Source organism: Symsagittifera roscoffensis, chromosome 9, assembly GCF_963678635.1.
Source record: "Symsagittifera roscoffensis chromosome 9, txSymRosc1.1, whole genome shotgun sequence".
In the NCBI taxonomy this organism is placed as follows: Eukaryota; Metazoa; Xenacoelomorpha; order Acoela; family Convolutidae; genus Symsagittifera; species Symsagittifera roscoffensis.
The window spans coordinates 50159887-50178264 of NC_087070.1; the positions used below are offsets into that span (position 1 = coordinate 50159887).

An 18378-nucleotide genomic window follows, 5' to 3' on the forward strand; every position below is an offset into this window, starting at 1 on the left:
ATCATTGGTAAAAACTGTAATTAAAAAGGACACTGAAAAATCATGTAAATGAAGAAACGAGCGACCCGCTGTAAATATTGTAAGCGACACTGTAAATAACAAAAACTGTGCGTACGTCCCGTGTCGGATAACCCCATAAGGAAAATCAAGAATTGCTTGGAGTGATCGAGAATGGACAGAGCGAGACGATACTTTTTCAGTTTTAAGTAAACAAACTGTTTGTGCCAAAAAAACTGCTATTTTTCGGCGCGCGCTCCCCCTCAAACTTGTATATTATTAAAAAAATTTAGGGTCAGTTAGCCGAAAACTAATTTTACAAAAAAAAGTACAAAAGAGAGACCCTTGGGGTCGGCAGGGGTCGAATCTCTTCCTATATCCGCTAATGAATGTTCTCATTTTTACAGTAATTGGAACAAGTAAAACAATTTATTATGATTTTTATTATGATGGAGATTTTAATTTTTCTTTTGCAAGCTTGCATAATTTAACATTCATTCGGTTTTTTCAATTTCAATCATTGAAACTTTTTTTTCAATACGATTCGGCAGAGAAGTTTAGTGCGTATTTGCGCTCATGAGAATTTCTATAATCTCATAGTTTATAATATCGAATAATTTTGGAGACTAAAGCATATTTGAATTCGTTTGTTGTTTTTAATATCTATTCTAAGCAGCCTTGAAATCGGAAGGTATAAAACAGCACTTTATCATTCAAAACAGCACTAATCTGTTCAGCTATTTTTTAATGAAAACTGAATAAAGTTTGCAAACAGAGATTGGCAATTTCAATTCTTTCAATCATGCTTATCTAACAACGAAGAGCAACAAAGAAGGATTCTTACTGCTTGTTTGAAAAATTCCGAAAAAGTCATAGCATATTTTTTGTAATTTATTGACAGCATCCATGAAACTAAAACAGAAAAAATTTAAGAGAGAAAATAGAGTTTTTTTTGTCAGCATTGATAACGTCCTACTATTATATAAAAAAGTGAATTTAGAAAAGCTTCCATTTTCTCATTCGCTGAGAAATTCAATACCGTTATATATTTAAGCCACCAGCCAATATAATTGAAAAATTTTCCTTCTTCAACAAACGAATTTTAAAATTTCATTTAACAAACGACGGAAAGAGCGATTTGTACCCTTTTCTTTTCAACAAATTCGATCCGTTTTTTCTTAGACTTACGGTCAATTTTGCTCCTAAAGTTTCTGAAAAACGGGAAAAAATCTACACGCTCAACCAAATTTGTAGCGACCATAATCAGTCATGTTTTTCATGAATTACGTGATGCCTCCCCTTGTTGTTATTGGTTTGTTTGTAAACATGGTGGGTTTGTTTGTGATGTGGCGCCAGTGGAAAAACATCAGACCTCATATCATAAGCCACGCCCTTCTCAATTTGGCCTGTTCTGACATCATTTACTTGCTGGGCACAGGAGTCATTTGTGTGGAACAGTTTATGCGAAGAATCATTGCGCCAGAACTTTGCAAGTTAGTTGAACTTTTTCACTTCAAACTTTGTTCTTTTTGTAGGGTTTCTTCGAAAACTTTCTAAAAATTTCCATCATTAGTTGTTGTTTTTAGGCATGCTATCTGCGAGACAGTTAAAAACCATCTAACTCTGGAGCCGCGTGTGGTCTTTTCTCTCTAATTTGAAGGGTGTTGATTCAAAAAGTCTTACAATTCTTCGCAACCTGAGATTTTTTTGTCTGAGTAAGCTCGGATCTGCGGCTTTCTCGAATGGAGTGGATTTTATTTTAGGTTGACCAATGTTTTTCCGAGCTCTTCCAAAATAATTTAAGGACCCTATTTTGGCAAAACTTTCTCGGCTGCATGCACATTTTTATTTAAAAAAAGCGAGCCAAATCCCTGAAGTGCGTCGAATCCCTGAAGCGCGTCTTTGGTTATAAAAGCATTGTGAATAATTTTCAGTTCCCCTAAGTTCGCAGAAAAAAATGCAATAAAAAAAATAAACAGTTTTTTGTTTTAGAATTTTGAGGCCAAACTGTGTATTTTGTGAAATATAAGCGGATTCCACAATAAAACCGCTCTTTTTGATTTTTATTTGTTCTGGTACTTCATTCGACCGTGCCGAAATTTTTTTCAGACTTGTCTACAGACTTGTCTGCTGAAAACGTTTACGGAATAGTCTCTGGATTCCACTGACCTACGCACATCAAATTGTGCACCTATCCAGGGCACAGTATGGCCTTTTAATGAAGACTGAAAATGTTCTAGTTTAAGTTTTTTATTGAGAGCATTTTTTTGTTTTTCATTCAGAACTTTTAATTTCCTATCTTGAACCTGATATGTAATTTACTTCATTACGATGCAAAGCTCGGTTTAATACAGACACATCTTTAATATACATTAGATGTTTTTGTCGCAAAAAAAGGTTAGGCGAGCGTGAACAAACTTTGGTTGTTTTTAATTACGGGTCACTCAATTCCGGTTCATTTTTCAAGGAGTCCAGCGACAATATCAGTGGAATCCAAACCATTACCAGAGTTACCGAGGTGCTGATTTTAACCATAAAAGATATGTGAAGGCCTTACCGAAACTGGTTTTTGAATTCACCCTTTTAGCTAATGGTTGACATAGATTTCGACCCACGATATATTTCGTTCCAAAGCTTTTATTGACATATTTTGTCATATTTTGAAAACCTCTCCCAGTGAATATGAGCGCGCTTTGCGCAGGTCGGCGCTAGCTTAGCGATGAACCGCCATGTGTTTTCATACCCAGTTTGTGCCTTGAAACTTCTAAGCTTGAACACGGATCATGTTTGTAAGCTTAAAACCGTCTAAATTTATTCAATAAAAAATCGACAATTCTTTTATAAATGGGATGAATATTGCTGGTGTATGTATCAAAATAGAAGCAAATCTGTCATGTTTTGTAGGCGCAAATCAGCCGTGGGTACAAAAAGTATTAATACAGACTCATTTTTCTCTAATTAGACTTTAAATTTTAATTGATTTGTACGAGTTTTGGCACCTAAAACGAATCCCCTCTTTGACAATGGGAAAGCGATAATTGATTGGGTTATTTTTTTGGCACATGAGTAGTTAACATACTCCTGAACATAATTGTTGTTTTTTCCTGTTTAGACCCAAATTCTTTCTGGACATTCTGGCACAACATGTAAGTGCGTGGACCACAGTTATGATGAGTCACGAGAGATATCAGGCCATGAGTCGCCCCTTCATCTATGACTCGGCGTTCAAACCCCAGACACGACTGCTCCTCGGGGCTATCTGGGCTTCGGGGTGTATCATCTCGACCCCTATTGCCATCTTCACCACCGCAGTCCAAGATCTTCAGCCGGTGTTGAAGGGAGACAAAGTTGTTTTGAGCAATAGGCATGGGTTGTTAAAAGTAAACAGGGACATTTAAAAAGAGACGTTCATTTTACGTTATTAAATTTAGACCAAGTTAACATCCCCCCAAAGAAGTTGGGGGATGTTTATTTGGTTCTAAGTTGTAGTTTTCAGCCAATCAGACCCGAGCATTTTACATTCAGCACGTAGCAAATTCAACCCGAATTAAATGCTGGGAAGTAATATCTTAACTTGGTCTATAAGGGTGGAGGATGTTAACCAAGATTTTTGGTTGGATCAAATTGTATCTTATGATCCACCAAAGAACGTATTTTGCGCCAATACTTTGGGAGTTGAGCCCTTTTTTTTGCTTAATGTATAAAGAAATTTTTATTTTTTTGAGATTATTGTTCCAAATTTCGTAACCTAAAATAACGGAAAATTTGTGCTCGGGGTGGGTTTATTTTTCTTCCGATAAACATCGACTTTAGAGTTAGCCATTTTCAAATCATTCAAAAGGTATTGGTGTCCTGGGCTTAAACTTGAAAAGATATTTTACCTGTGATATTTTTTTGTAAAGTTATGGGGGTTTAAAGATTGCCATTTTGTCCAATTTGGAACAATTAACGCGCGATCTATTTCGCGCTTTTATCGCGTAGGCGGAGATTTAATCTGTCTTAGAAATCGTTCCAAATAGGTTAGGCTATTTGTCGTTTGTGATTTGCTACTAGGAGCAAAATCTATCACTTTGTAATTTATATGGTCTGTGCGAGGATAATTTTTGCAAAAATCTCAAATGAAAAAAAAATTTTAAATATTTTTTAACTGTTATTTTTTCATGTTTTGACTGCTCCATTAACCTTGAAAAGCAGTCAGAACGTTAGAACATTCAGGGCTTCGCCTTAATACGGGCAGTCTTGTTGTTCCAACTTTCATAACGAAAGTGAAGGAATATTTGTGCTCAGGGTGAGTTTTTTTCTTTAGATAAATTTCGACTTTTTAACTCAGAATTTTTACCGGATTGTTTTATATGAGTCGAAAATTATTGTTGTCCTGAGCTCATACTTGAAAAAATATTTTAGTTGTGATAATTTTTTATCAAGTTATTGGGGTTTCAATATTGCCAATTTGGTCAATTTGGGACAATTAATGCGCGATATATTTCGCGCTATTAACGCGTAAGCGAAGATTTAATCATAGAAAACGTTCCAAATTGGTTAAAACAAGCTTTTCGTCATAATTTCATGTTACTAGGAGTACAATCTCCCACTTTGTACTCTATATGGCGTGTGGGGGATGATTTAAAAAAAACTCAAAATTTTCTAACTTTTTTTTTCGAAAAAGTCATCATTTTTTTTTAAAGTGAACACTGCTGCATAGACCTTAAAGGAAAGTCGGAACATCCAGTACTTTTTGCCTTGATCCGCGCTGTCTTATTTTATTTTGGTTTCAAAATTCAAAGAATCGCTTACTTTTTATTTCGACAAAAAAAATTGACGTTTACTGATGATTGTTTGTGAGATTATTTTTAGAATATTTGATAACTTTTCGGAAATCCAATTAGAATATATGTTTGCCTTAAGAATGAACACAGTTTTTCAATTTCATTTGAATGAATAAAACTTGCTTTCCCTTGGGATAATTCACGCAAAAATAATTGAATTGTTGTAGTGTGGTGTGTGATTTGAGGAGTGGGAGAAGATCAGTCTTTTTATTTCCATATTTTGGTCTTCATAAACAAATTTTAATCAATATTAGGCGCCATGCTTCTACTGTATCATTCCGCCCAGGCTGGGTTCCAATTGCAAATTAGCGATGGAAGTTAGTCAGAACAGCGGTCGCCATCAATTAAATAGCGCTAAAAAATTACCCAAATAGCAAACTTCAGCGCTAAATTAGCACTGATTCATAGCAGAAAAATAGGCATAGATTAAACGATACGAAAAAATTTCCTTAAGTGGTAAGACGATTTTTGTAAGGTGTAGCGAATTCGCCTTCTTTGCAAGAGGGGATAGTTGACAACTTCCCGGACCTTTTCAAAAGCTTATTCAACACATTCATCCCAGGAGCGTCTTATGAACTTTTAAGAAACTGGGTCTCTTTTGTGTTCTAGCAGAGATGTAGCTAACCAACTTTGAATTAATTTCAAGCTTATATTTCTGGTAAAATACAGAATAATTGATCTGCCCTACCTCATAGATTCTCATAGATACAGAAAAATAACAAAAAAGGCTGAATCATGATATAAAACAAATTAAACCCAATAAATCAGTCTCTTTCAACAACCCTTTTAAAAGCTTGCAAGTTGTTTGTAGTTTAGAAGTGTTTTTTTTTCTCAGCAAAAATTCTTTATTCAAAAGTCCTACGCCCTCAAGTTCTTAGACTTAGAACTTAGAATTAGTGTTAAGCATTTACTGAAATAATTTGCTTTTTTGAGGATGAACCAATGGGACAAAATAGTTTGCCTCATTTCAATTTGGAATGATTAGGCAAGCAGATTAACTAGTTGCTTAAAGTCTTTCAAGACGGAATAGGGAGGGGTCTTCTTACTTATTCCGCCCAAAATATTTAAGCAGTGCATCATTTAATAATCAAACGAACTACGCAAACTAAGTTTCAGCAACGCATTTAGGTTCATCCAATCAAACTTGAGGATTATTATTTTTTGGTTTTCATATAATGTATTTACGAATTTTTGGCGGCTTAAATAAAAATATTTCAAAGTAGAAACAAGACTGCTTGTATCAGGGCGAAGCCCTGAATGTTCTGACTGCCTTTTAGGGTTAATGGAGCAGCAAGAACATGAAAATTTAAATGTAATAAAAAAAAATTTAGAAAAAAATTCGAGATTTTTCTGTGAAAACATTTCCAATTTCCCCCACATGCCCACAAGCCATATTAAGTACAAAGTGATATTTTTTGCTCCTATTAACAAATCAATTATGACATATAAGCTTCCTTGAATCAATTTGGAACAATTTCTAATACGGATTAACTCTCGCTTACGCGTTAATAGCGCGAAATATATCGCGCGTTAATTGTCCCAAATTGGTCAAATGGCAATCATTAAACCTCCATAGTTTATGAAAAATGATCAGAGGTGAAATATCTTTTCAAATTTAAGCCCAGGACAACAATATCTTTCGATTGATATAAAAATTTCGTCGAAAATGGCTAGTTAAAAAGTCGAAATTTGTTTGAAGAAAAAAAAACCATCCCGAGCACAAATATTCCGTTACTTTCGTTACGCAACTCGGAACAATAAATAGATAATGACAGACTGGGATAAATTCCAGGTTTAAACGTATAGTATGAGCTTAAGCAGCAAGTTCAACTCAAAATTCATTCTTGTTGTTTAAACAGAGGGCAATTGGCGTTGCCTTGATTTTGGCTGTGTGGTTTGTTCCGAAATTCGAACAAAATACCGAAAGTTCATGCCTAGGGGTGGTTTTTTTGTTCAATCAGATTTCGAACTTTTAATTAAGTTTTTTTGACAATATTTTTTAAGCGACAAAAGAGACAAAAAAATTAAGTTTTGTTGTCTTGAGCTCAATTTTGAAATTTTTTTTAATTGTGTTTTTTTTTGTGTACAGTAACTGATAAGTGCTGATTTGGCAAATTTGGAATAAATATTGAGCTCTTATAAACTGATTAAGCAACAAAAAATTTCATTCCTTTCTGACTTGAGTCCGGCAGTGTAGCCTTATTGATACAATGCGAGGCGCTAAGTATATCCTAATTTTACCGCCTTTTGGGGGGATCAAAAGCCAAGCATAGAAAACAAAAACAAATTTTCTTGATTTCTCAAACTTTTCTGTCGTTTTCTTAAGCAAAAAAATTTTCTCCAGCTTTACAGCTTTAAAGGACAGTCAAAACATTCAATACGTTGTCCTAATATACGATCAGTTTTTTTTTTTTTTTTTTTTCAATTTAGAAAAATAATTCAACCAATTTTGTTTGTTTTGGGTCGGCACAGAAATGATTCCGTCACAAAAACAAACCAAACAGCGTAATTATTTCTCGCTTTTGTGGGGATTGTGATAAAACGTTTGAAAAAAAGTTAGATCATTTCTTTCAAAGTCATGTAACATAATAGAATCAATCAACTCTTTTTTTTATCAGACTGCGAACACTGGAAACTTCTGTCCTAACTTTTGAAAAAATTGATTGAATACTTGCGCCCGCGGTTGTTTTTTCTCCAGACAATTTCCGACTTTTTGACTAATCAATTTTGACATAATTTTTAATGTTTCCTTAAAATATTGTTGTTTTGAGCTCGAATTTAAAAAAGATATTTTACCTGTGATCATTTTATTTAAAGTTATGGGGGTTTAAAAATTGTGAATTTGGTCAAATTGAGATAATTAAAGCTCGATGTGTTATTAACGCGTCAGCGGAGATTTAACCCCTCTTAGGAATCGTTCAATTTTGAATTGAGGCATGCTAGCCGGTCGATTTATTACTTTGCTGTATGCGAAGTACATTACTTTACATATTTTGTGAGGAATTTTTTTTTCAGAAATAACTGAAAAACTTTTTTTTTTTTTGAAATTTTATTATTTTTTTATTTAATCAAACTCTACTCCAGAGAGCTTAAAAAGCAGTAGAAACTTTCAGGACTTCGCTCGGACTCGAGCAGTTTTATTTTCTCTTCTGCTCATAAGCAATCAGAGTATTTATTTTTAAAATCAATCTAGAGCATTTATAGAAAAAATTGTCAAGCAAACCTGAGTTTTTTTCCCTGCAAGACGGTGATTTTATTAAAAAAGAATTGAAAAAAAAAAGATTGAGGGCATGTATTAAATAATTTTGGGCTTGTGGTTTTAGAAACTTAAGATGATTAACGTTTCAGGATTCAATATTTCAAATCGGAAATTAATCTAATGCCCACCATATCACTAGGAGATAAATATTTTTAAAAAATCGTTTATTTATTTTTTTCTAATATATTTTGAAATGGCCTGAAAACAAACCTATGAAGAAGATTGTCTCTATGAAAGAAAAACTCTTTTTATAAAATTCTATGCTTGAAGTCTATGGAAAAAAGCTTGTCATTAACAATGTTCGTTTATCAAAAGTGTATGATAGGGCAAAAACATTGAATACAAAATAAAAATTCCAAAACTGAGAAAAAAATTAGCCTTTTTTTTGAGTTGCAAAATCATTTCTATGCACAGATCATACTTTTCCAAGAAAAGAACAAAAAAAACGCAGTTGTACTTTTAAAAAAAAAACTGGCATCTAGAAAAATCATCGAAGATGTTTGTAATGTTCAAACAAAATCAAGCTAAGATAGGAAAAAGTATTATTTCGGTAGTTTGCTCTTTAGACTGCGTATACAAATTTTTTTAGACTGAGTTACAAAATCGCCAATTTCTTAAGTCAATTTTAACAACCCGGCGCCCACAACAGGACTGTGGTGCATTGCGGCAGCACTTGGGACGCCAATTGGCGCACTGTCTACTTCACATGGCTGGCGGCGGTGGAGTTTTTTGTGCCGGCAGCACTCATGACTTTCTTCTACGCCGGCGTGTTCAAAAACTATCTGCACCAGAGACGGTAACTTATACGGTTTCTTCACAAAATCTCATCCTGTCAGTCTATAGACAAGCAGCTCTCATCCTATGTCATGTATTATACCCAGTATTGTAATGTGGGTAATAATGTTTGCAATACTACTGTTGGCAATAAAAAAAAATGAAGAAAATTTTCGTGAGCACTTTTGGGAAGATTTGAATAAAAATTGCGTATTTTGTGGCGCGCGCTGACCCTCAAATATATAATATATTAGCGACAAAGCTGCCTTTAAAAACTTTAAAGTCGATCAGCCCAAAAATGGCTGTCGCAAAATGATACCAAAAAGAAGACCCGAATGGGGAGCCAGAAACGAAGGGGGTTGGGTAGTCGCAGCAAAATTCAGTCTAGATAGCATAGTAATCGCTGTTTATCGAAGATGGGGGGGGGGATAAAAAGCCATAACTGGTATGGTATCCTTGACCTGTGATCAACATATATACACTTTCAATTTATACGTAGCAAAATTGGTATATAATTCAAAAAAAAGTAAATCTGGAGAATGAACAGTGAAAAGACACACAGTTTTTTTCCTGTGAACACAAAATAGATGCAATTAGGCGAAATTAATTATATCAACGAGCTTTAGAGCACAGTTGATTGCTCAGAGCAAGCAGGAAGACAGATCAAAAGACTCACTCCGGTATTAGTCCGGTATGGGTGTATTAGGTATTGTAATCTGATAATGAAAGGATATTGTAATCAATCCATAATTGAAAGACAGGATATTGTAATCTATCGCTCAAACGCTCTTCTTTGAAACCTGTAGAAACGGGATCTCTTGAAGTACTCCCTCTCACTACCTCACATATGGCACCTAGTGTAGAATCACCACCCACTGTAAAAAAACTAATTCAATGGTTAATTCAATGGTTTGTCGATCTGTTTTGACGATTAAGTACGGGTATGCGAGCTGTGTGCCCAGTAACAAATTGCCCCTATTTTTGTATAGAGGGGGGAGCGGGCATAGATAAAGATATTCTGAAAGATTTGGTTTCTAGTTTAATTGAGCTTAGCAAGTTGAGCAATCAAATGAAATCTTGGAATGCGGGCATGCTTTAACCACATCGGGTTTTTTATAGAAATAAATCCAAAAAGCCAAAACGACTTAATTCCATTTTGTTTGAAAAATTTTCTGCAATGCGATGTAAAACAGATTTTGTATTGTGCTGGGAGGGCAATTATCATGCTCAACCTAGAAAAAAAAATTATTGTCAGCGTTTCGCAAAGTTTTTTAAACGAGAAAATTCTAGATCTGCTCTTTTTGCGATGATTGATAGCAGCAAAGCCTGTTTTACAAAGCATCTAAAAAATTTAATTCGGAGCTGACCCAAGAACAACTTACTTTTACTGTATTTAAACTCTTTTCATCAATTTCAACTTAGCCTAAGTTAAAATTGATGAAAAGAGTTTAATTTTACAATTTTTTCTTAAATTATTAATTTCTGAAAATTCGTTCTATGTGTTGCCCATAAAAGGAAGAACCATTAAGATTTTTAAAATCTTTTCTGTAACTGTCGCTTTTACAGAAAACTTTCCTAGCTCGTCAGTGACGTTCGCAGAAAATTATCTAGGGTGGTCGCTCTACTTCGAAGACTTCGACGGAGATCATCCCAAAATATTGAAGGATATACTCCCAATGATACTCCTAAGACCTCAAAAGAGATAATCCCAATGATAATTCTAAGATATTGAAAAATATACTCCCTAGACATCGAAGATATACTCCCAATGATACTTCCAAGACCCCGAAGGAGGTACTACCAATGATACTCCCAAGACATCGAAGGAAATAATCCCGATGACACTTTCAAGACCTCGACGGAGATAGTCCCTATGATACTTCCAAAAACTTGAAGGAGATACTCCCAAGATACTGAAAAAGATAGTCCCTAGACATCGAAGATATACTCCCAATGATACTACTAAGGCCTCGAAGAAGATACACCCTACGATACTTCCAAGATGTTGAAAAAGATACTCCCTAGACATCGAAGATATACTCCTAATGATGCTACTATGACCTCGAAAGAGATACACCCAATGATACTTCCAAGACACCAAAGGAGGTACTCCCAATGATACTCCCAAGACATCGAAGGAGATAATCCCGATAAAACTTTCAAGACTTCGACGGAGATACTTCCTATGATACTCCCAAAAACTTGAAGGAGATACTCCCAAGATACTGAAAAAGATAGTCCCTAGACATCGAAGATATACTCCCAATGATACTACTAAGACCTCGAAGGAGATACACCCTACGATACTTCCAAGATATTGAAAAAGATACTCCCTAGACATCGAAGATATACTCCCAATGATACTTCCAAGACCCCGAAGGAGGTACTGCCAATGATACTCCCAAGACATCGAAGGAGTTAATCCCGATGACACTTTCAAGCCTTCGACGGAGATAGTCCCTATGATACTACCAGATCCTCGAAGGAGATAAACCCAATGATACTCCCAAGGCCTCGAAGAAGATACTCCCTATGATACATCCAAGATATTGAAAAAGATACTCCCTAGACATCGAAGATATACTCCTAATGATACTACTAAGACCTCGAAAGAGATACACCCAATGATACTTCCAATAAACCAAAGGAGGTACTCCCATTGATACTCCCAAGACCTCGAAAGAGATAATCCCGATAAAACTTTCAAGACCTCGAGGGAGATACTTCCTATGATACTCCCAAAATCTTGAAGGAGATACTCCCAAGGATACTTCCTACATCTCGAAGGAGATACCACCAATGATGCTCTCAATACCTCGAAAGAGATACTCCCTATGATACATCCAAGATATTGAAAAAGATACTCCCTAGAAATCGAAGATATACTTCTAATGATACTACTAAGACCTCGAAAGAGATACTCTCAATGACGCTCCCAAGACATCGAAGGATTCACTCCCGATGATACCCTCAAGACCTCGAAAGAGATAGTCCTAAAGATACTCCCAAGACCTCGATGGAGTTACTCCCAAGGATACTCCCTACATCTCGAAGGAGATACCACCAATGATGCTCTCAATACCTCGAAGGAGATACTCTCAATGATATTCCTAAGACAATGAAGGATTCACTCTCGATGATACCCTCAAGAGCTCGAAAGAGATAGTCCTAAAGATACTCCAAAGACCTCGATGGAGTTACTCCCAAGGATACTCCCTACATCTCGAAGGAGATACTACCGATGATACTCCCAAAACCTCGAAAGAGATACTCCCAATGATACTACTAAGACCTCGAAAGAGATACTCTCAATGACGCTCCCAAGACATCGAAGGATTCACTCCCGATGATACCCTCAAGACCTCGAAAGAGATAGTCCTAAAGATACTCCCAAGACCTCGATGGAGTTACTCCCAAGGATACTCCCTACATCTCGAAGGAGATACTACCGATGATACTCCCAAAACCTCGAAAGAGATACTCCCAATGATACTCCCAAGACCTCGATGGACTTACTCCCAATGACACTCCCTCGATCTTGAAGGAGATACTACCAATGATACTCTCAATAACTCGAAGGAGATACTCTCAATGATACTCCCAAGACATCGAAGGATTTACTCCCTATGATACTTCCAAGATAGTGAAAAAGACACTTCCTAGACATCGAAGATTTACTCCCAATGATACAACAAAAACCTCGAAAGAGATACTCCCAATGATACCTCCAAGACCCGAAAGGAAGTACTCCCAATGATACTCCAAACACTTCAAAGGAGATGATCCCGATGACTTTTTCATGACCTCGACAGAGATACTCGCTATGATACTCACAAAAATCTTGAAGGAGATACTCCCAATGATACTACCAAGACCTCGAAAGAGATACTCCCAATGATACTCCTAAGACATCGATGTAGTTACTTCCAATGATACTCCCTAGATCGCGAAGAAGATACTCCTAAGGCATCGAAGGTTATACTCCCAATGATGCTCCCAAGACATCGAAAGAGATACTCCCATTGATAATCTCATATCCCGAAGGAGGTACTCCCAATGATACATCCAAGATATTGAAAAAGATACTCCCTAGACATCGAAGATATACTCCTAATGATACTACTAAGACCTTGAAAGAGATACACCCAATGATACTTCCAATACACCAAAGGAGGTACTCCCAATGATACATCCAAGATATTGAAAAAGATACTCCCTAGACATCGAAGATATACTCCTAATGATACTACCTAGGACTCGAAAGAGATACTCTCAATGACGCTCCCAAGACATCGAAGGGTTCACTCTCGATGATACCCTCAAGACCTCGAAAGAGATAGTCCCAATGATACTCCCAAGACCTCGATGGAGTTACTCCCAAAGATACTCCCTACATCTCGAAGGAGATACCACCAATGATGCTCTCAATACCTCGAAGGAGATACTCTCAATGATATTCCTAAGAAAATGAAGGATTCACCGATGATACTCCCAAAACCTCGAAAGAGATACTCCCAATGATACTCCCAAGACCTCGATGGACTTACTCCCAATGATACTCCCTCGATCTTGAAGGAGATACTACCATGATACTCTCAATAACTCGAAGGAGATACTCTCAATGATACTCCCAAGACATCGAAGGATTTACTCCCAATGATACTTCCAAGATATTGAAAAAGACACTTCCTAGACATCGAAGATTTACTCCCAATGATACAACAAAGACCTCGAAAGAGATACTCCCAATGATACCTCCAAGACCCGAAAGGAAGTACTCCCAATGATACTCCCAAGACATCGATGGAGTTACTCCCAATGATACTCCCTAGATCGCGAAGAAGATACTCCTAAGGCATTGAAGGTTATACTCCCAATGATGCTCCCAAGACATCGAAAGAGATACTCCCATTGATACTCTCATATCCCGAAGGAGGTACTCCCAATGATACTCCCAAGACATTGCAGGTTTTACTCCCAATGATACTGCCAAGACCACAAAAAAGATACTCCTAATAATGCTCTCAATACCTTGGAGGAGATGCTCTCAATGATACTCCCAAGACCTCGAAAAAGATACTCCCATTGATACTCTCAATACCTCGACGGAGATAATCCCTATGATACTCCCAAGATCTCGAAGGAGAAACTCCCTAGACGTCAAAGAATATACTTCCAATGAAACTCCTAAGACCTCGAAAGAGATACTCCCAATGATACTCCCAAGATCTCGAAGGAGATACTTCCATGACATCGAAGGATATACTCCCAATGATACTCCAAAAACCTCGATAGAGATACTCCCGATGATACTTCCAAGATAGTGAAAGAGATACTCCCAGTGAGGGTATTCGCGATTCTGATTTGATCCAGGATCACAGAATGAGAACGAAAAAATTGGCGAAGCGAATTTATGCTTTTCTTAGATAGTAGAACCTTTACTTTTATCGTCCCAAGTGATCCTTTATTGCATAGCTCAAAACTCAGATAAGGGCGTAGCGATAAGCATGTGTGCTGATTATTATGCTCTAGTTACTGTATTATGACGCTCATACAGTCTAATCTAATTTATACAATTTTTTTAAATTCGATTTGTTGCGGTTGGAGAATTAACAAGTCTGTTCCGCCAAACTAGATTTTCGGAATAAAAGAGGATATCTGAGTGAACAAAAATGAATAGAAAAATCTCGAAGTAGCAGGCATTGCATCCAAGTTTTGGCGTAATTAATAGGTTATAACAGATTATTATGATGACTTTTTGACAATTGTAATTGATTATAATTGCCAAACTTAGGTATTTATCGATTTTAATTGCTTATTTTGCCAAAAATTCGACAATTCAAAACTATATTCGAATTTTATCTTATGGGTTAATATTTTTGTGTCAATAAGAAAATCTTTAGAAGAGAGATCTTTTTAACACTTTGGTTCATCTGAGCACAAAGTTTTGCCAAGGAACAAAACTTTCATAGAGATCCTTTCATATTAGTGGAAAGGTTCCAGCGGTAGATGAAAAATAAAATTTTCCGAATCATCATGAAACTAAATCATTTTTTTGATGTTTTGGTGGTTGAAAAAGCTTAAAATATGCATCACCACACAAGTTTAGTGGGGAAGAAATGAAAAAAAAAAACCTTAAAAATTTGAACTGATTGGAAAACTTTAAAAACATTTTTCTCATTTTTCATAGGAACCAACGTCTACAAAAAGCATAAAATATGAGCAATTTAGATGCAAGTTCGAAGACAAAATGGACAAAAAAAGGGATTAAATCAATTATAATGGATTTTTGTGCAAAATTAATGAATTAGAAAGTTGAATAAAATTAATGGATTATAATCAATTATAATTTATTATAACTGTATCGAAAAAAATACGAACAAATAATTGATTCTAATCGCTTATAATAGATTGTAAAAAATTATGTTTTGATTTTAAAAAGAGATTATAATCGATTATTAATTGATTAAAAGCGATCGTTTCTCTATTTTTGTAAAACTGGTAGTAAAATCGTAATATAATCGATTATTAACGCTTGAAATTGGATGCGGGCGAGTCTTTTAATTGCCCAATAATTTTCTGATTGACACGCATGCTAATTTACCGGTACCCGCGAGTTGATGATGTCACAAAAAAGACGAACGTCATTCTAAGAGCAATTAAAAAATAAAAAAATGAAACTAAAAAATTTCTTTCTCTCTTAAAAAGTTCTGGTCTAATTTTGTAACAAGTAACAACCATTTAATTTTGTTTTCAAAAAACTTAATTCGATTTTTAAAGCTTGCTGAAAAATTATTTTATAATGGGAAAGTACCGTTTCCAAAAAAAGTCGTAAAATCAAAAAATGCTTAACATTCTTCCGGAGTGAGAATCTCACACTATGCTTTGATTGTCTCAAACAAAACTTGGTATTTTTGCGCATGTTTCGACCGTCTCGAACAATTTTTCTCGACCCAAGCCAGACATGTTTGAAATTTTTTGAACGAAAAAAATATGGTTAATTTTTCCCCACCAGCGAGGTTTGATTGGACCGTTTCGGCCTTTTTGGGTATATTTCGACTTTCAATTAATATGAGTTATTCAAAATTATAGTAAGATATAAAAAATGCTTTTTGGATATTATCTCAGGCTGATTCTAAGAAAAAGTGGAAACGAATTTTTCAAAGTTAAATTTTTTGTAGTGATAAAAACTTTTTTAAATAACTTTTTCAGTTTTATGATTTTTCGATTTTTCAATTTGTGTCAAAAAAGTTACAAAAGGCTGATTTTTGAAGGAATTTTTCTTCTTAAATTAACTTTGTTTTACCGCGGGTCAATCATTTCCGACGTTCCTTTTGACCATGCTACCAAAATTTTTATTTTTTCTTTCAGATTTGACCAAATTTTGATGTTTTGACCTTGCTCAAGGTTTTTTTTTCGACCGTGTTTGACCTAATTTAGATATAATTTGACCGTGCTCTAGATATATTTTGATCATGTCAACCAAACTTCTATATGTTTCGACCGTGCTCGAGATTTGTTTTGAGTTTATGCGCGACCCAAACCTTGCCTCGACTATTCTCGACATGTGCTCTACTTTGAAAGTCAAAACAAAAAAATGAGCAACTAGAGCCGGGCAATGCTCAATTGACATCGAACCTGCAATATTGTTTTTTGAAAGTTCATAACAAAAAAATGACCGCTTCATGGATGTTGACCGCCTAATGCAGTAAAAACGAAATCAATCCGTCTTTTAAAAATTGAAAGTGATCGTTTGAAATTGTCTGAAAAATTTAAGAAAATGGCAATAACTAATGGGAAAATGCCAATAACGAACTGTCAATATAAAAAAACGCCGATCATTCAATGCTTAATTGACATTGAACTGAAAATAAGGTTCTTTAAAAGCCTGTAACTTTAATATAAGAAAATGTCTGAAAATTGAATCAAACGGTGTAAATGAATGTTCATTGAAAACGGCTTGTTCTTTTTCATTTCTAACCCTCTGATTTCTAAATGAGATGAATTTTCCTAATTAATTGAACAAGAAAATGCTTCCTAAAGCGCATTTGGCAGCTTCTATCAAATTAAATTACGTCAGCGAGCATGATCAAATGAAAAGATTTGAATGTTTTTTTTTTCAACATGCCAATAGTTGTATGAACAGTTTTTTGGTTTTATCAAAAGTTTCTGTCATAGTTGCTGAGAGGGAGGAGGGGTGGGGAACCAAACGGTATTATTTTCCATAAAAACGAATTTCAAGTTTGAATTATTGTCATGTTTTTCAGGACTCCCTGCAGCGCCCTGACCCGCATAAATCAGAACAGATTAAGTGGTGTTTTGGGCGCTATAGTTCTCGCTTTCATCTTTTCATACGGACCATTCTATGTATCCCAGATGTGCAACGGGTTCCACTTCTTGGCCGGCTTCGACAAACTCACTTTCGCTTATATCACCCTAATATCTCAAGCTTCAACAGTCTTGAACAGCTGCATCAACCCCATTTTGTACAGCGCTTTCACCAAAAGTTTCTATCTTATCCATCAACTCACATCTCCGGATCTGCAAACTGAGAACCCCGCAATTGAGCGAGCTGCAGGGGCGCAAGAACTCGACTTTCGGACTACACCCAGGGGCTCCTCTGATGCGCCGTATGTCCCAAAAGACGCCATCATCGAACTGCAAACAGCAAAACAACGGTTTGATACAATCAGCGCGCTGACCTATCACATTCAAGAATCAAAAGAGTGTTAGGATTCAAATTTGATGAATATACTCAAAAAATGTCATTAATTTTGCGTATGCTCAAAATAGTTATTTTTGCTGTCAGTTTTGCCGTTATCCAAAAATCGTTACTTTTCTATATTTTTTCTATATATTCTATGTCCACTTTCTTTGCCGTATATTGTCCTATACAGAAAAAAAATATCATTACTAACTTTAAAATTGCCAAATTAATCGGTGTTTATAAACTGCCCAATCATTCAATATTTATTACACCGACAGATTGAGTTTCCTATACTTTTGGAACATGAAAACTGATGCCCAGTTAAAACTTGTAATCATTCGAAACTTGATGTTTTATTTTTTTTTCAGGTTTTAAAATTGTGGTTGATAATTTGGTGTAAAGTGTAATTTTAGTTTTATTTGTTAAAAAAAATTATGTGATTTTAATTGTTGTTGGTCAACAAATCCAGAAACTAGTGCTGTTTGTTGGCCGTCATCACCCAAAATTTTTTTGTTGAACCATTGAACCATTTATAACACCAAAAGCGAAGTCAATTAGTTTATTTTGATTCGAAAAACTCGTAATAGTGCTGATTGATAATTTTAACTTTTAATGTTTGTTTTCAAAAATGACTTAATTAACATTTTTTTTGTTTTTCTTTGAAAACTCAAATAATATCATGTCCCTTGAACACGGTTTAACCACGGTACTCAAAAAACGTGAGAGCTTACCAGTCAGCGATGATAGCGAATTTCACAATCCCAGGAAAAAAAAACTGTTTGACAGAATGAAGATGAAGCAAATTGAAAGAATCT

At 35.4% G+C, this 18378-nt stretch overlaps 1 protein-coding gene across 1 annotated transcript; it reads left to right on the forward strand.

Moving 5' to 3' along the window:
- The first annotated feature begins 1097 nt into the window (after window positions 1–1097).
- Window positions 1098–17617, forward strand: LOC134854884 (melanin-concentrating hormone receptor 1-like). Its single transcript, XM_063871243.1, has 4 exons — window positions 1098–1490; window positions 3110–3367; window positions 8732–8878; window positions 17124–17617. Exons 1-4 carry the CDS (start codon window positions 1267–1269, stop codon window positions 17587–17589), a joined length of 1095 nt encoding a protein of 364 aa, XP_063727313.1. The 5' UTR covers window positions 1098–1266; the 3' UTR covers window positions 17590–17617.
- Window positions 17618–18378: the final 761 nt, after the last annotated feature.